We start from the raw sequence: 16,138 nt of genomic DNA on the forward strand, positions 1-16,138 counted from the left end.
GAGGCCGGCAGCGGCCAAGGTGCTTAAGGACTTCATGGAGCAGATGGGAGGAGTAGACCCCTGGAGATTCACTAGGCCCAGGAGTAGGGAGTTTTCCTTCTTCTCCCATGTCCACAAGGTGTATTCTCGGATAGACTTCTTTGTCCTGGGAAGGGCACTGATCCCGAAGATGACAGGGACGGAGTATTCGGCCATAGTCATCTCGGACCATGCCCCACATTGGGTAGATCTGGTAGTAGGAGAGGAAAAGGAACGGCACCCACTCTGGAGATTAGATATGGGACTGTTGGCGGATGAGGGTGTGTGTGTAAGGGTGAGGGGATGTATTGAAAGGTACCTGGAGATTAACGATGATGGAGAGGTTCAGGTGGGAGTGGTCTGGGAGGCACTGAAGGCGGTGGTCAGAGGGGAACTGATTTCCATAAAGGCCCATAAGGGGAAACGAGAGTAAAGAGAGGGAACGATTGTTGAGAGAAATTTTGAGGGTAGATAGGCAATATGCAGAGGCTCCGGATGAGGGACTGTACAGGGAAAGACGAAGGTTGCATACGGAATTTGACTTGCTGACCACGGGCAGGGCAGAGGCACAATGGAGGAAGGCACAGGGAGTACAGTATGAGTACAGAGAGAAGGCGAGCCGGTTACTGGCCCAACAATTGAGGAAGAGAGGGGCGGCGAGGGAGATAGGTGGGGTGAGGGACGAGGAGGGTGAGATGGAACGGGGAGCAGAGAGGGTGAAGGGGTGTTTAAGGCATTTTATGAGAGGCTGTATAAGGCTCAACCCCCGGAAGGTAAGGAAGGAATGATGCACTTCCTGGACCAGCTGGAATTCCCGAAGGTGGAGGAGCAGGAGAGGACAGGATTGGGAGCACAGATTGAGGTGGAGGAGGTGGTAAAAGGGATTGGGAGCATGCAGGCAGGGAAGGCCCCGGGACCAGATGGATTCCCGGTGGAATTTTATAGGAAATACATGGACCTACTAGCCCCGCTTCTGACGAGAACTTTTAATGAGGCCAGGGAAGGGGGGACGTTGCCCCCGACGATGTCGGAGGCGACGATATCGTTGCTCCTGAAGAGGGACAAAGACCCGCTGCAGTGCGGGTCTTACAGGCCTATCTCCCTTCTGAATGTAGATGCCAAGCTCTTGGCTAAGGTGATGGCGACGAGGATCGAGGATTATGTTCCAGGGGTGGTTCACGAGGATCAAACTGGGTTTGTTAAGGGGAGACAGTTGAACACTAATATACGGAGGCTGCTAGGTGTGATGATGATGTCCCCGCCGGAGGGAGAGGCGGAGATAGTGGTGGCGATGGATGCTGAGAAAGCATTTGATAGAGTGGAGTGGGATTACCTGTGGGAAGTGTTGAGGAGATTTGGAGAGGGGTTAATTGGGTGGGTTCAGCTTTTATATAGGGTCCCGGTGGCAAGTGTGATCACAAACAGGCAGAGATCTGACTACTTCCGTCTATATAGAGGGACAAGACAGGGGTGTCCCCTGTCCCCGATACTGTTTGCGTTGGCAATTGAGCCACTGGCCATAGCGCTGAGGGGCTCTAGGAAGTGGAGGGGAGTACTTAGGGGAGGAGAAGAGCACCCGGTGTCATTATACGCGGATGATTTGTTGTTGTATGTCGCGGACCCAGTGGAGGGGATGCCCGAGATAATGCAGACACTCAGGGAGTTTGGGGAATTTTCGGGATATAAACTGAATATGGGGAAGAGTGAGCTGTTTGTGATGCACCCTGGGGAACAGAGCAGGGGAATAGATAATTTGCCGCTGAGGAGAGTAACAAGGGATTTTCGGTACCTAGGGATCCAGATAGCCAGGAACTGGGGAACCTTGCATAAGCTTAATTTAGGAAGATTGGTGGAGCAGATGGAAGAGGATTTTAGGAGATGGGACATGGTGCCCCTGTCACTGGCGGGCAGGGTGCAGGCGGTCAAAATGGTGGTCCTTCCGCGATTTCTTTTTTTGTTCCAGTGCCTCGCTGTGATGATTACCAAGGCTTTTTTCAAAAAAGTGGATAAGAGCATTATGAGCTTTGTGTGGGCTGGGAAGACCCCAAGAGTGAAGAGGGGGTTTCTGCAGCGTAGCAGGGATAGGGGGGGGACTGGCACTGCCGAGCTTAATTGACTATTATTGGGCCGCCAATATATCAATGGTATGCAAGTGGATGGGGGAAGGGGAGGGAGCGGCGTGGAAAAGACTAGAGATGGCGTCCTGTAGGGGAACCTGCCTGCAAGCATTAGCGACGGCGCCTTTACCGTTCTCCCCGAAAAAGTACACCACAAGTCCAGTGGTTCTTAGACGGGACGTTCGCGAGTCTGGGAGCACTGACAGACAAACATGGGTTGCCACCTGGGAACGCATTTCGCTATATGCAAGTGAGGGCATTTGTGAGGCAACAGGTGAGAGAATTTCCGCAGCTCCCGGCGCAAGAGATCCAGGACAGAGTGATTTCGGGGGCATGGGTGGGTGATGGTAGGGTGTCCGATATATATAGGGAAATGAGAGATAACGGGGAGACGATGGTAGAGGAGCTGAAGGTATAATGGGAGGAGGAGCTGGGGGATGAGATTGAGGAGGGGCTGTGGCAGATGCCCTAAGTAGGGTAAACTCTTCGTCCTCGTGTGCCAGGCTCAGCCTGATACAATTCAAGGTTCTACACAGGGCGCATATGACGGGAGCAAGGCTGAGTAGATTTTTTGGAGTGGAGGATAGGTGCGGGAGATGGGCGGGAAGCCCGGCGAACCACACCCACATGTTTTGGTCATGTCCGGTATTGCATGGGTTCTGGGTGGGTCTGGCAAAAGTGATTTCAAAGGTGGTGGGGGTCCGGGTCGAACCAGGCTGGGGGTTGGCTATATTTGGGGTTGCAGATGAGCCGGGAGTGCAGGAGGCGAGAGAGGCCGATGTTTTGGCCTTTGTGTCCCTAGTAGCCCGGCGAAGGATTCTACTTATGTGGAAAGAAGCTAAACCCCCGGGCGTGGAGGCCTGGATAAACGACATGGCAGGGTTTATAAAATTGGAGCGGATAAAGTACGCACTAAGAGGTTCGGCTCAAGGGTTCACCAGGCGGCGGCAACAGTTCCTTGACTACCTCGCAGAACGATAAGGGAAATGGAGAAGGTAGCAGCAGCAACCTGGGGGGGGGGGGGGGGGGGGGGAGGGCCCATGCGGGCCCTCAGGGGTTTCCTATAGTTGTTTGTATATTAGTTATTTATACTGGCGTGTGGGACTTTATTGTCTTGGAGAGTTATTATTTTGTTGTTGGCAGTTGCCGTTTAGTTAATATATTATTTATTTGTTAAAAAAAAAACGGTCATTATTATTTATATTGTTTTAAAGTTGTAAAAAGGGGGAAATCCTGTACTGTTCTTGTTTGACCGAAAATAATTTGAATAAAATATATTATTTTAAAAAAGCCGGCCCGGATTGGGACCGCAGAATTCATAGTCCCGGCTGGTACTTATGTGCTCTGTTCCACGTAGCGGCTAAGCTTTGTTTGTGTAACTTTCTCGGGACTCCAGAAGATTTTATACTTGCATTAATTAAATAGCTCAGTGGGTGAATCTATAATGGTTGCCTTAAAATTTCCCTTAGTTGCTATACCCAAAGTGCCTGTTCGAGCATGACATTTGGTAATGTCATACTTCATCTTTACAGTTATCCTTTATCTTAAAACAATTATATTGCTATAGTGAGAAGAGAGTGAAGAATGGGAAGCTTGCCAGGATGGCATTGAAATAGCGAGGCCAAAGGTGGCAAAATGATTCTATATAAAACTTTTCTCATTTTTCTGAAAGCATAGCAAATGTGGGCAGCATCCTGCCACATTTCACCCAGAGGTAGCAGCACATTGCAGAGATGTTGCGGAATAAAGTTTTATTTGTGTGCTTGTGTTCAGACTTAATTCCTGAATGAATAAATGGGCTGCTGTGCAGAGAGTTGTAAGTTGACTATTTTTACCAGCAATTTCTACAAAGGACCAACCAAGTGTATCATTCTTTGTCTAACTGGTTATACTTATCAGGATTTAGCTTTACAGCATTGCAACACTGATGAGTTAGAGAAATCAAGCAGTATTTTAGCAAACAAATGCCTTCCACGATTTATTGTAAGCTGCGTCTTGTGGGCTAAATATTCTCTTACTCGAGAGTCACTGACCCACTAACCACATAGACACTGTTAATCAGACACTGTGCCTTCCCACTGCTCCACCTGCTGTCATCTGCTCAACTTTAAAAAAATTCTTTCATGGGATGTAGACGTCAGCCACAGCATGACAGCCCGTCCCTAATTACCCGCTTGAACTGTGAGGCCATTTCAGAGGGCAGTTGAGAGTCAAACATATTGCTGCGGATCTGGAGTCACATGTAGGCTAGACCAGTTAAGGATGGCAGATTTCCTTCCTTTTGGGCTTTGGAGAAGCTGATGGGTTTTTACCCATGATAGTTGTCATGGTCGCCATTACTGAGACTAGCTTTTATGTTCCTGAGCTATTAATTTAATTAAAATTCCAAAAGCTGCCATTCTGAGATTTGAACCCACGGAGCGAGAGAGTTAGCCTGGACCTCTAGATTACTAGTCCAGTGACATTATGCCACCATCTCCCCACAGACGTGTGGTTAGTGTCGCATAAGTGTGAACAGTAGCCCATATGCTCATCTCCACGCTTCTCCATCTGTGATCATTTAGAAGTGCTGAACCAAATCAGATGACTCGGGCACAATTTATAAGTGAAAATTGTTGCTGATAACCTGTCCGTTTGGATGCATTCATGCAGCTCTTGGTAGTTGAACCAACTTACATGGGTGGTGATTTTCTGAGATTGAGAAGTGTGATCCTGTCACAAGAGGGTGTAAAGGTCTGAAATTAAAGAAAACTCTCCCTTTTTGGAGGGATGTTTTTCTTCGGTGGTCATCACTGAGGAACAGCACCTACATGTTACCAGCTTAAATATGGAATGGGCAGATGTGTGTAGAGCTGACTGTATGCTGCCCCATAAATATTTCTCATATGAACACCTCAACCACACAATGTGATGTTTACCCCTATGTCTATGCACGTGTGAATGTAATCAAAACCCTGAATTTCCCCTTTGCCCCATCACAGGTGCACCCGCCAGTTATTTGTGCCTCGAACCACCTCCTACTTTCAGGAGTCAAAGCCTAATATAGATTCACAGAATCTGATGGTGTGATTTATTTTTTGATAGAAAGACCCAGCATTTACTGTGAGGATGCGTAACATTTTAAGTTTAACCTTGATGTATTTATGGTCCATTGAACTTGTTCTGATCGATTAACAGACTATACTTGAAATGATTGTTTCCAAACCTTTCCTTCCAGTGAAAACAGAAGAGGAAGTAGAAACACTGATTTTTGATGGCGCCGAGGTCGTTGACATTCACAATGTGGGAATTCCACAGGGACCACTTTCACTTAATGACATTTGCTCAACTTCACAAGTATGCGATGAGCAAAGAAGATGTTTGGCAACTCTAGTATACTGTAAGTAATCTCACAAAATGGTCTTTACTGCTTTGAATGCCAAATCCGATTCACACATGTCAAGGTCGTTTGATAGTGCAGATTGTAAGTATTGCTGAAAAAAGAGCCATTTTTATTGTCAAAGCATTTCATGAACCAGCAAATGGCTTTGCAGACAGAAAGAACATGTACACACATTGCGCCTGTTTCAGCCAAACAAAACAAGTGATAGCCATTCACTGGTTCATTCCTCTGGGCAAAGCCTTGACTAATCAGCGTCAAACTGTCTCTTTTAAATTCCAAGCGATGCTTGGCATTTAACTTGCAGTTACCATCAACTGGTGCATTCTCCATGGCAATGCCTCTATCAATCAGAGGCCGCTTGCCAACCAATCAGCACAATATTTTCATACAGTATAAATTTGTTGTCACCCTTGAATTTGTATTCTTATGAAATGTCCTGGTGAGTGCAAGACAAAGAAGTTTGATAAAAAAAATTCTCTTTTCAGCAATACATTTTAAGGTACAAGAAATATAACATAGTTTTGGCAAAGCTATTGCCTAAATACTTAAAATACTCTCTCGCTACTAGCTTTAATTCAATTAAAATAAAAATGGTCAACAATAACTTCTACCCTACACTTTTTGACCCAGTGTTTTCCCAAGCATTTTACATCCGTAAATGTTATTGTGTGATTGATGAAAATGCATGAAATATTTTTAACTCCACACCTTTTAGCGCTTTTTTTCCTGACACTTTAGTCTTCCAAGACTTTGGGGGGCTTTCTGCAAATATCACTCTTTATTTGGCTGCCATCAAATGCATGAGAATAGCATGGTGTAACTTGCTCTGTTACCTTGGTTTCAGTACCTTGAAAACAGGAGAAATTGTAACATTACATCCCAATTCACAGCATTTGCTGAGAACCTATGTTACTTTCCAGCTTTTTCTTTTCTTTTATCTTTTATTCACGGATTTCAAATTTGCAAGTTTGAGAATCTTGCTCTGTCATATGGGAGGGTTTGAGTCCACTGCTTTCCATGCCCTTTATCAGAGCTACCAGGAGGGGAAATTACAGTGAGGCAAAGCAAGGAGTGTCCATTTTCCCTTTCCTTCATCTACATTATAGAACAACCTAACAGGGACTGCATGGGCATTTGAAAGAGGCTTAAATCTGTAATGACCAGCAGAAGAATAAACTGAAGGCTGGACCTAACTAGGAAGCAAGCATAACAACTTGCCCCTTTTAATGCAGATAAACATTATAAGACATACATGGATAAAACTGTATGAAATCAAGGAAGATATTAGACAGGTGATTAAAGGGTTAGGCCTGGTTTTGTAGTAGTGTTTGACAGGGGAAAGATGAGGTAGAGAGGCAGGAATTTGGAGGCATGGGGCTCTAGGTGGCTGAAGGCACAGGCAGCGGTGGTGTAGCAAAGAGATTGGAAATATCGGCAGAAATTAAACCCAGTGCAGTCACGGTTTTTCTTTTCACTGAATGAGAAGGTAAGGGAAAATATGGATGCATCAAAGACAGAGGCAGGTGAATCTGTATCTGTTTTCAGAATGAAAAGGATGAGGGCAAAGCACTAGCAGTACATACGAAACTAAGAAAAAGTCAGGGGAGGGTGCAATCTAGTGAATTTAATGTAATAAAATAATGGTAATGGAGCAAATGATGAGGATAAGGTGTACAAATCCCCAAGCTCTGTAGTCTAAAAGAAATAGGTGAGCAAATTACAGATGCATGAGTCATAACTTGCCAAAGCTTTCTGTAGTATAAAGAGTTAACAGATGGGATATGTTAATATATGACATAAATGATGATATACTGCTGACATCAGTCAGTCATATGTTAAATTCTCAAGAAAGAGGTGCAGGAATCCATTGTGAACTTTGATTCCATTATTAAAGCTTTTGACAACTGTTTTAGCCTGAAGCAAAATTTAGTCATTGAATGAGCAGGTTTAACCAACAAAGAACAATACAGCACAGGAACAGGCTTTCCAACCCTGCACCGGTCATGATACCACCCTTGGCCAAAACTCGCAGCACTTTCTTTTTTTCAAAAACCTATTTTATTACAAACATGTATCAAAGCAGGTTATAGCAAATAAACATCCTGGGAAACATAATTCCCAACAATTAACTATACAGTCTGTACAGATTTTCCCCCTTTTTCACCCCCCTTCCTCCCACCCCTGCGACAAACAGTTCCTCAAACATGGTCACAAACACCCCCACCTTTTCTCAAACTCCCCTGCTGAGCCTCTTAGCTCATACTTTATCTTCTTTAATTGCAGGAAGTCACACAGGTCACCCAACAAAGCTGCTACCCCCGGTGACGATGCCGACTGTCAATCCAGCAAAATTTGCCGCCATGCAATCAGAGAGGCGAAGGCCACGACATCGGCCTTCCTCCTCTCCATGAGCTTCGGCTTCTCTGAAACCCCAAATATCACCACCAAAGGGTCCGGGTCCACCTCCTCCTCCACTATCCTGGCTAAGACATAAGACACTATCCTGGCTAACACTCCCGCCCAGAATCTTCCCAATTTTTCGCAACCCCAAAACTTGTGCACGTGATTCGCTGGCCCCCGCCCACACCTTTCACACTCATCTGCTACCCCCTGAAACAATCCACTCATTCGCGCCCGAGTCATATGCACCCTGTGCCCCACCTTAAACTGTATCAGGCTCATCCTTGCACAAGAGGAGGTCCCATTTACCCTTCGCAGTGCCTCACTCCATACTCCCCAATTGATCTCCCCTCCCAACTCCACTTCCCATTTCTCCTTGATCTTCACCACCCGCTCACCTCCCTGCCCCCCAGCCACTTATTTATATCCCCAATTTTTCCTCCCCTTCCACATCCGGAAGCAGCAGTCGCTCCAGCTGGGTGTTTCCCGGCAACCTAGGGAACCCCCCCAAATCTTTTGTGCAAAGTCCCTAACCTGTAAATACCTGAATTCACCACCCCTCGGCAGCTCTACCCTCTCCCTCAGCTCTTCCAGACTGGCGACCCTTCCTCCAAATACAAATCCCTCACCTTAACCAGCCCCACTTTCCTCCACCTCCTATATACACATCCATCCCCCCCCAGCTCAAACCCATGATTCTTGGACAGCAGCGTTAGCACCGGCATCCCTTCTATTCTAAAATGCCTCCTCAGCTGATTCCATATCTTCACCGTGGACTGCACCACTGGGCTCCCTGAATACCTACTCGGAGCCATTGGCAATGCTGCCGTCACCATAGCCCTCAAACTGGACCCCTTACAAGATTCCTCCTCCGTCCTGAAACTCTCAGCACTTCCCAATGCCATATACCTCTGTACCCATCCTATCCATATATTTGTCGAGATGCCTTTTGAATGCCGTTAATGTATCTGCTTCCACAACCTCCCATGGCAATGAGTTCCAGGCACTCACCACCCTCTGTGTAAAAGACCTGCCTCGCATATCTCCTCTAAACTTTGCCCCACGGACCTTAAACCTATGCTCCCTGGTGACTGACCACTCCACCCTGGGAAAGAGTGCCTGGCCATCCACTCTATCCATGCCCCTCATAATCGTGTAGACCTCTATCAGGTCACCCCTCAACCTCCATCATTCTAATGAAAACAGTCCAAATCTATTCAGCCTCTCCGCATAGCTAACACCCTCCAGACCAGGCAACATCCTGGTAAACCTCCTCTGCACCCTCTCCGAAGCCTCCGCATCCTTCTGGTACTGTGGCGACCAGAATTGTGTGCAATATTCCAAGTGCGGCCGTACCAAGGTTCTATACAACTGTAGCATGACTTGCCAGTTTTTACACTCGATGCCCCGTCCAATGAAGGCAAGCATTCCATATGCTTTCTTGACTACCTTGTCCACTTGTGTTGCCACTTTCAAAGATCTGTGGACCTGCATGCCCAGATCTCTCTGAATTTCTATATTCCTAAGAGTTTTGCCATTTACGCTATATTTCCCTTCTATGTTTGACCTATCAAAATGCATTACCTCACATTTGTCTGGATTAAACTGCATTTGCCATATCTCTGAACAAGTCTCCAACCTATCTATGTCCTGCTGTATGCTCTGAAAATCCTCAACACTATCTGCCACTCCACCAATCTTGGTGTCATCCGTGAACTTACTAATCAGACCAGCTACATTTTCCTCCAAATCATTTATGTATACGACAAACAACAGAGTCCCAAGCACAGATCTCTGTGGAACACCACTAGGCACAACCTTCCGTTCAGAAAACACTCTTCTACTGCTACCCTTTGCCTTCTAAGACCGAGCCAGCTCTATATCCACCTTGCCACCTCGCCTCTGATCCCGTGTGACTTCACCTTTTGTACCAGTCTGCCATGAGGTACCTTGTCAAAGGCTTTACTGAAGTCCATGTAAACAACATACACCCCCCTCCCCTCATCAATCATCTATGTCACCTCCTCAAAAAGCTTGATCAAATTAGTGAGGCACAACCTCCCCTTCACAAAACTTTGCTGCCTTTCGCTAATGAGTCCATTTGTTTCCAAATAAGTATAAATCCTGTCCCTGAGAATTCTCTCCAATAATTTACTTACGATCGACGTGAGGCTCGCCGGCCTATAATTTCTTGGATTATCCCTGCTACCTTTCTTAAACAGTGGTGCCACATTAGTTATTCTCCAGTTCTCTTCGATCTCACCTGTAGCGAATGAGGATACAAAGATGTCAGTTAAGGCCCCAGCAATTTCCTGCCTTGCTTCCCTCAGTATTCTGGGGTAAATCCAATCCGGCCCAGGAGACCTATCCACCTTAATATCTTTTAAAACACCCAATACCTCATATTTGACCCAGACCATCAACACACCCTACCCAAGAATCATCTTCCACAAAGTCCTTTTCTTTGGTAAACACTGAGGCAAAGTACTTATTTAGTACCTCGCCCATTTCCTCTGGCTCAACACACAGATTCCCCCCACTGTCCTTAAGTGGCCCAATCCTTTCCCTGGCCACCCTCTTGCTTTTTACATATGAATAAAAATCTTTGGGATTCACCTTAATCCTACTTGCCAAGGACATTTCATGACCCCTCCAAGCCCTCCTAATTTCCCACTTCAGTTTCTACCTATTTTCTTTATACTCCTCAAGAGTTTCGACTGTTCTCATCTTTCTAGACCGTACAAAAGCGTCCTTTTTCTTTTTGACGAGCTTTACAATATCCCTCGTTATCCAAGGCTCCCTAAACTTCCCATACGTATTCTTCGTTCTCTCAGGAACGTGACTTTCCTGAATCCTTTTTTTTTTTTTAAATTTAGAGTACCCAATTCATTTTTTCCAATTAAGGGGCAACTTAGCGCAGTCAATCCACCTAGCCTGCACATCTTTTTTGGGTTGTGGGGCCGAAACCCACACAAACACGGGGAGAATGTGCAAACTCCACACGGACAGTGACCCAGAGCCGGAATCGAACCCACGACCTCGGCGCCGTGAGGCTGCAGGGCTAACCCACTGCGCCACCGTGCTGCCCCTGACTTTCCTGAATCCGAATCAACTGTCACTTGAAAGACTCCCACATGTCCAATGTTGATTTACCCTCCAACAGCCGCACCCAATCCAAACTCTTCAATTCCGGTCTAATGTTATCGTAATTTGCCTTTCCCCAGTTCAGCACCTTAACGCAAGGGTTACCCTCATCCCTATTCAAAAGTACCCTAAAATTTACAGAATTGTGGTCACTACTCCCAAAATGTTCCCCTACTGAAACCTCAATCACCTCTCCAGGCTCATTCCCCAATGCCAAGTCCAGTAATGCCCCTTCCCTAGTTGGACTATCTACATATTGCATCAAGAAGCCTTCCTGGATAAACCTTACAAACTCTGCCCCATCCAAGCCCCTAGCACTAAGTGAGTCTCAGTCACTATAGGGGAAATTAAAATCCCCTACCACAACAATCCTAATACTTTTGCACCTATCCAAAATCTTTCTATCTGTCTGCTCCTCTATCTCTTGCTGACAGTTGTGGGGCCTGTAATAAACCTCCAACATAGTGATTGCCCCCTTCCTGTTCCTGAGCTTCACCCAGATTGCCTCATTGTATGAGCCCTCTGAGGTGTCTTACCGCAGTACGGCTATAATATATCTCCTTAACCAGTAATGCTACTCCCCCACCCCTTTTACATTCCCTTCTATCTCTCCTGAGTACTGGGTACAATCTGGGGAATTGGTTGAATTATTCTTAATCAAACTCTATCGTCTCGCTAGAATGCAGGGTGCTGAAGGAAAAGCTATTCCATGATTGCTTAGCCATGCGTGTCCAGAATTAAAAACTCTCCCAGACTTTCTGCAGATCAAAGATAATCTTGCTTTGCTTTGTTTTTTAAAATTAATTTTGATGACCAATTCTTCTTTTTCCCCAATTAAGGGACAATTAAGCGTGGCCAATACACTTAACCTGCACATCTTTGGGTTGTGGGGGTGAGACTCACGCAGACACAGGGAGAATGTGCAAACTCCACACGGACAGTGACCCGGGGCCAGGATCGAACCTGGGTCCTTGGCGCCGTGAGGCAGCAGTGCTAACCATTGCGCCAACATGCCGCCCGATCTTACTTTGGATCAAGTGGTCCATTATGCGAGGCAGGACGAGCGTAGAGTGTTTAATTGAGCTATAATCCATGACGACATAAAGGCATCACAATGGGTGGGCCAATGGGCAGCAATCCCGCCAATTCGAAAGCTGCCAAACCAAGCAAAAGGGTGGGAAACTATGCTGGCAGCCATTCTGAGTTGCTTGCGTTGTGGTGCAAAAACCCCACCAAACGGGGTGTGGCATTTCTGGAAATCTAGCAATTTTGATCAAAGGAACAGACCAGCAAATATTTATGAAACACATTCCTTCCAAGAAATGGAATGTCCAGAAAAAGATGAAAATATAGTGTTCCTAGGAGGAAGTACACAGTGTTTTCCAGAATACTGGTCAATTACAATCCAAGTTCAAGGCTTTAATACTATCTTTAAAATTGATCTGGAGTGACTGTTAACATATGAATAGATAGTTTCAGACAATGACCCTTCATCTATCAGACATCAAGTTAAAAGGACAGGTGTCATCAACCTCGCATTTAAAAGCAGAATTATCATTCCTCCTAGCTACAAGGGGCAACTTATCGTTGATTCTCTTTATATTCTTTACAATCAACATGCATTCTTATTGAGTGGTGACGTTGCCATACCTCTCAGCATCTTAGAAAACCAGATGATGCTCATCATTTGAATGACTCTACTTCCGGTGGCGGCTATGAGGGAGTAGGTCGCACATTTGATGGCTCCCGTTTCGGTCGGACTTTTGGACCTTTCCCCCCGACTTTTTGCGCTTTTCAGCGCGGAACTGGAAAGCAATAGCACTCAGGCACAGGACCCACACAAAATTGTATGGACCTGAGAAGCCGGAGGGACCGTAAACAGCAGAAGAAGTGGTTGAGTATGGGCACAGTGGAGGCTGTGAGAGGGACCAGCATGGCTGATGTTCAGAGCAAGGCGTCGACAGCCCAGCCCACAATGGAGCAGCTGCTGCAGACTATGCAGGAGGGCTTTTTGCCTCTGAAGCGTGACAACTTGGAGCCGCTACAGAAGTCAATTGACCAGATGGAAAAAAGGCTGGATGATCAGGCTGAGAAGCTCCAACAGTTGGAGAAGTCAGTGGAGGAGCAGGCTGACTTTCAAACGGTGGCGGATGTGGAGATTCGGAGGTTGAGGGACCAGCAAAAAGTGCTTCTGGAAAGGCTGATGACCTGGACAACAGATCTCGTCGGCAGAACGTGAGAATTATGGGCCTCCCGGAGGGGGCAGAGGGGCTGGACGCTGCCACGTATGTGGAAGGTATGTTTCCGAAGTTGCTGGGGAACGAGGTGTTCCCACGCCCGCCGGTGGTGGACAGGGCACACAGAGTGCAGGTGAGGCAGCCGCGGCGAGGGGGTCCCCCACGAGCGATGGTGGTACGCTTTCACAGGTACCTGGACAAGGAATGGGTGCTGCAATGGGCAAAGAGCACACAAAGCTGTACTTGGGACAATACCACCCTGCGTGTTTACCAAGATTTGAGCGCTGAGGTGGCCAGGAGGAGGGGAAGCTACAGGCAGGTGAAGGAGATACTGTATAAAAACAAGGTGAAATTTGGGTTGCTTTTTCCGGCGCGACTGTGGGTTACGTATGAGGGTCAGCACCACTATTTCGAGGAACCCGAAGAGGCGATGGACTTCGTTAAGAAACAAGGGCTGGCCCTGAGCTGAGGATGTTTGGACTCCTGCCAGAACCTTTAAGTATATGTGGTGTCTCTCCCGTTTTGAAAATTGCCTGTATGTTTGGATCCATTTTTGTCGTTCTTTTTTTCTACCTATTTAGGATGTTGGAAGGGGTAGTGATGTGGGTTTTTTTTGCGTGGTTTACCTGAATGTTTCCTTTTTGGGCTCTTTGATTAGTTGGAGTTTGGCTGGGGGGAAAATAATAAAGAAAACATTTAAAAGGGTTGGGTTAAGATGGATGTTTCAGGGGAACTTTGTGCAATCTTTTTCTGTGTCTGTATGGGAAGGACTGAGAGTGCCTGTTATTTCTTATCTCTTTTTTGTTCTGTTTAACTTGAATTATGCTATTGTGGGGGTTGTTTATGACTTGTGTAGAGTGTTTGCTTAGTAGGGCTGATCTGGGGAAGTGGTATGGATGGGTCGGGGGAGGGGTGACTGGGAACAATGGGTGGGAGACGCGCTGGCGCCGAGGCTGGGAGCCCCAGGCTAGCTGAGTGGGGCTAGTCAACGGAATCCGAGGTGGGGGTGTGTGCATATAGTTAGATTAGAGCAGGGGTTAGGTGATAGGATGGTGTTGCTAGGGAGTGCAAGGGGGGGGGGGAGAGCTTGAGGTTCATAAGGAGGAGGTGTTAGCAATTCTGGAAAGTGTGAAAATAGATAAGTTCCCTGGGCCGGAAGGGATTTATCCTAGGATTCTCTGGGAAGCTAGGGAGAAGATTGCTGAGCCTTTGGCTTTGATCTTTAAGTCATCTTTGTCTACAGGAATAGTGCCAGAGGACTGGAGGATACCAAATGTTGCCCCCTTGTTCAAGAAGGGGAGTAGAGACAACCCCGGTAACTATAGTCCAGTGTTGTGGGCAAAATCTTGGAAAGGTTTATAAGAGATAGGATGTATAATCATCTGGAAAGGAATAATTTGATTAGAGATAGTCAGCACGGTTTTGTGAAGGGTAGCTCGTGCCTCACAAACCTTATTGAGTTCTTTGAGAAGGTGACCAAACAGATGGATGAGGGTAAAGCAGTTGATGTGGTGGATATGGATTTCAGTAAAGCGTTTGATAAGGTTCCCCACGGTAGGCTACTGCAGAAAATACGGAGGCATGGGATTCAGGGTGATTTAGCAGTTTGGATCAGAAATTGGCTAGCTGGAAGAAGACAAAGGGTGGTGGTTGATGGGAAATGTTCAGACTGGAGTCCAGTTACTAGTGGTGAACCACCAGGATCTGTTTTGGGGCCACTGCTGTTTGTAATTTTTATAAATGACCTGGAGGAGGGCGTAGAAGGATGGGTGAGTAAATTTGCAGATGACACTAAAGTTGGTGGAGTTGTGGACAGTGCGGACGGATGTTACAAGTTACAGAGAGACATAGATAAGCTGCAGCGCTGGGCTGAGAGGTGGCAAATGGAGTTTAATGCAGAAAAGTGTGAGGTGATTCATTTTGGAAGGAATAACAGAAAGACAGAGTACTGGGCTAATGGTAAGATTCTTGGCAGTGTGGATGAGCAGAGAGATCTCGGTGTCCATGTACATAAATCCCTGAAAGTTGCCACCCAGGTTGAGAGGGTTGTTAAGAAGGCGTACGGTGTGTTAGCTTTTATTGGTAGAGGGATTGAGTTTCGGAGCCATGAGGTCATGTTGCAGCTGTACAAAACTCTGGTGCGGCCGCATTTGGAGTATTGCGTGCAATTTTGGTCGCCGCATTATAGGAAGGATGTGGAAGCATTGGAAAGTGTGCAGAGGAGATTTACAAGAATGTTGCTTGGTATGGAGGGAAGATAGAACATAGAACGATACAGCGCAGTACAGGCCCTTCGGCCCACGATGTTGCACCGAGATCTTATGATGAAAGGCTGAGGGACTTGAGGCTGTTTTCGTTAGAGTGAAGAAGGTTAAGAGGTGACTTAATTGAAGCATACAAGATGATCAGAGGATTGGATAGGGTGGACAGTGAGCGCCTTCTTCCTTGGATGGTGATGTCTAGCACGAGGGGACATAGCTTTAAATTGAGGGGAGATAGATATAGGACAGATGTCAGAGGTAGGTTCTTTACTCAGAGAGTAGTAAGGGCGTGGAATACCCTGCCTGCAACAGTAGTGGACTCGCTAACGCTAAGGGCATTCAAATGGTCATTGGATAGACATCTGGACGATAAGGGAATAGTGTAGATGGGCTTTAGAGTGGTTTCACAGGTCGGCGCAACATCGAAGGCCGAAGGGCCTGTACTGCGCTGTAATGTTCTATGTTCTATGAGTCGTTCTGCTGACGGGGATGGAAACTGGGCATGGCAACAGTGAAGAGGTCATGGGTGGAGCCAGTCAGGAGCGGGCCAGATGAAGCGCGACACATGGCTGGGGGGCT

The 16,138-nt window shown here is 46.6% G+C and overlaps 1 protein-coding gene across 2 annotated transcripts in view; it reads left to right on the top strand.

Moving 5' to 3' along the window:
- Nucleotides 1-16,138, top strand: part of LOC140428100 (BEN domain-containing protein 2-like) — a 249,390-nt gene that overhangs the window by 44,484 nt on the left and 188,768 nt on the right. For both annotated transcript variants that reach the window (XM_072514160.1, XM_072514161.1), the window contains exon 2: nucleotides 5,353-5,514. In XM_072514160.1, coding sequence (XP_072370261.1) covers nucleotides 5,353-5,514 — 162 coding nt within the window. The remainder of the gene's footprint in view (nucleotides 1-5,352; nucleotides 5,515-16,138) is intronic.

This window comes from Scyliorhinus torazame, chromosome 8 (genome assembly GCF_047496885.1).
Source record: "Scyliorhinus torazame isolate Kashiwa2021f chromosome 8, sScyTor2.1, whole genome shotgun sequence".
Classification (NCBI taxonomy): Eukaryota; Metazoa; Chordata; class Chondrichthyes; order Carcharhiniformes; family Scyliorhinidae; genus Scyliorhinus; species Scyliorhinus torazame.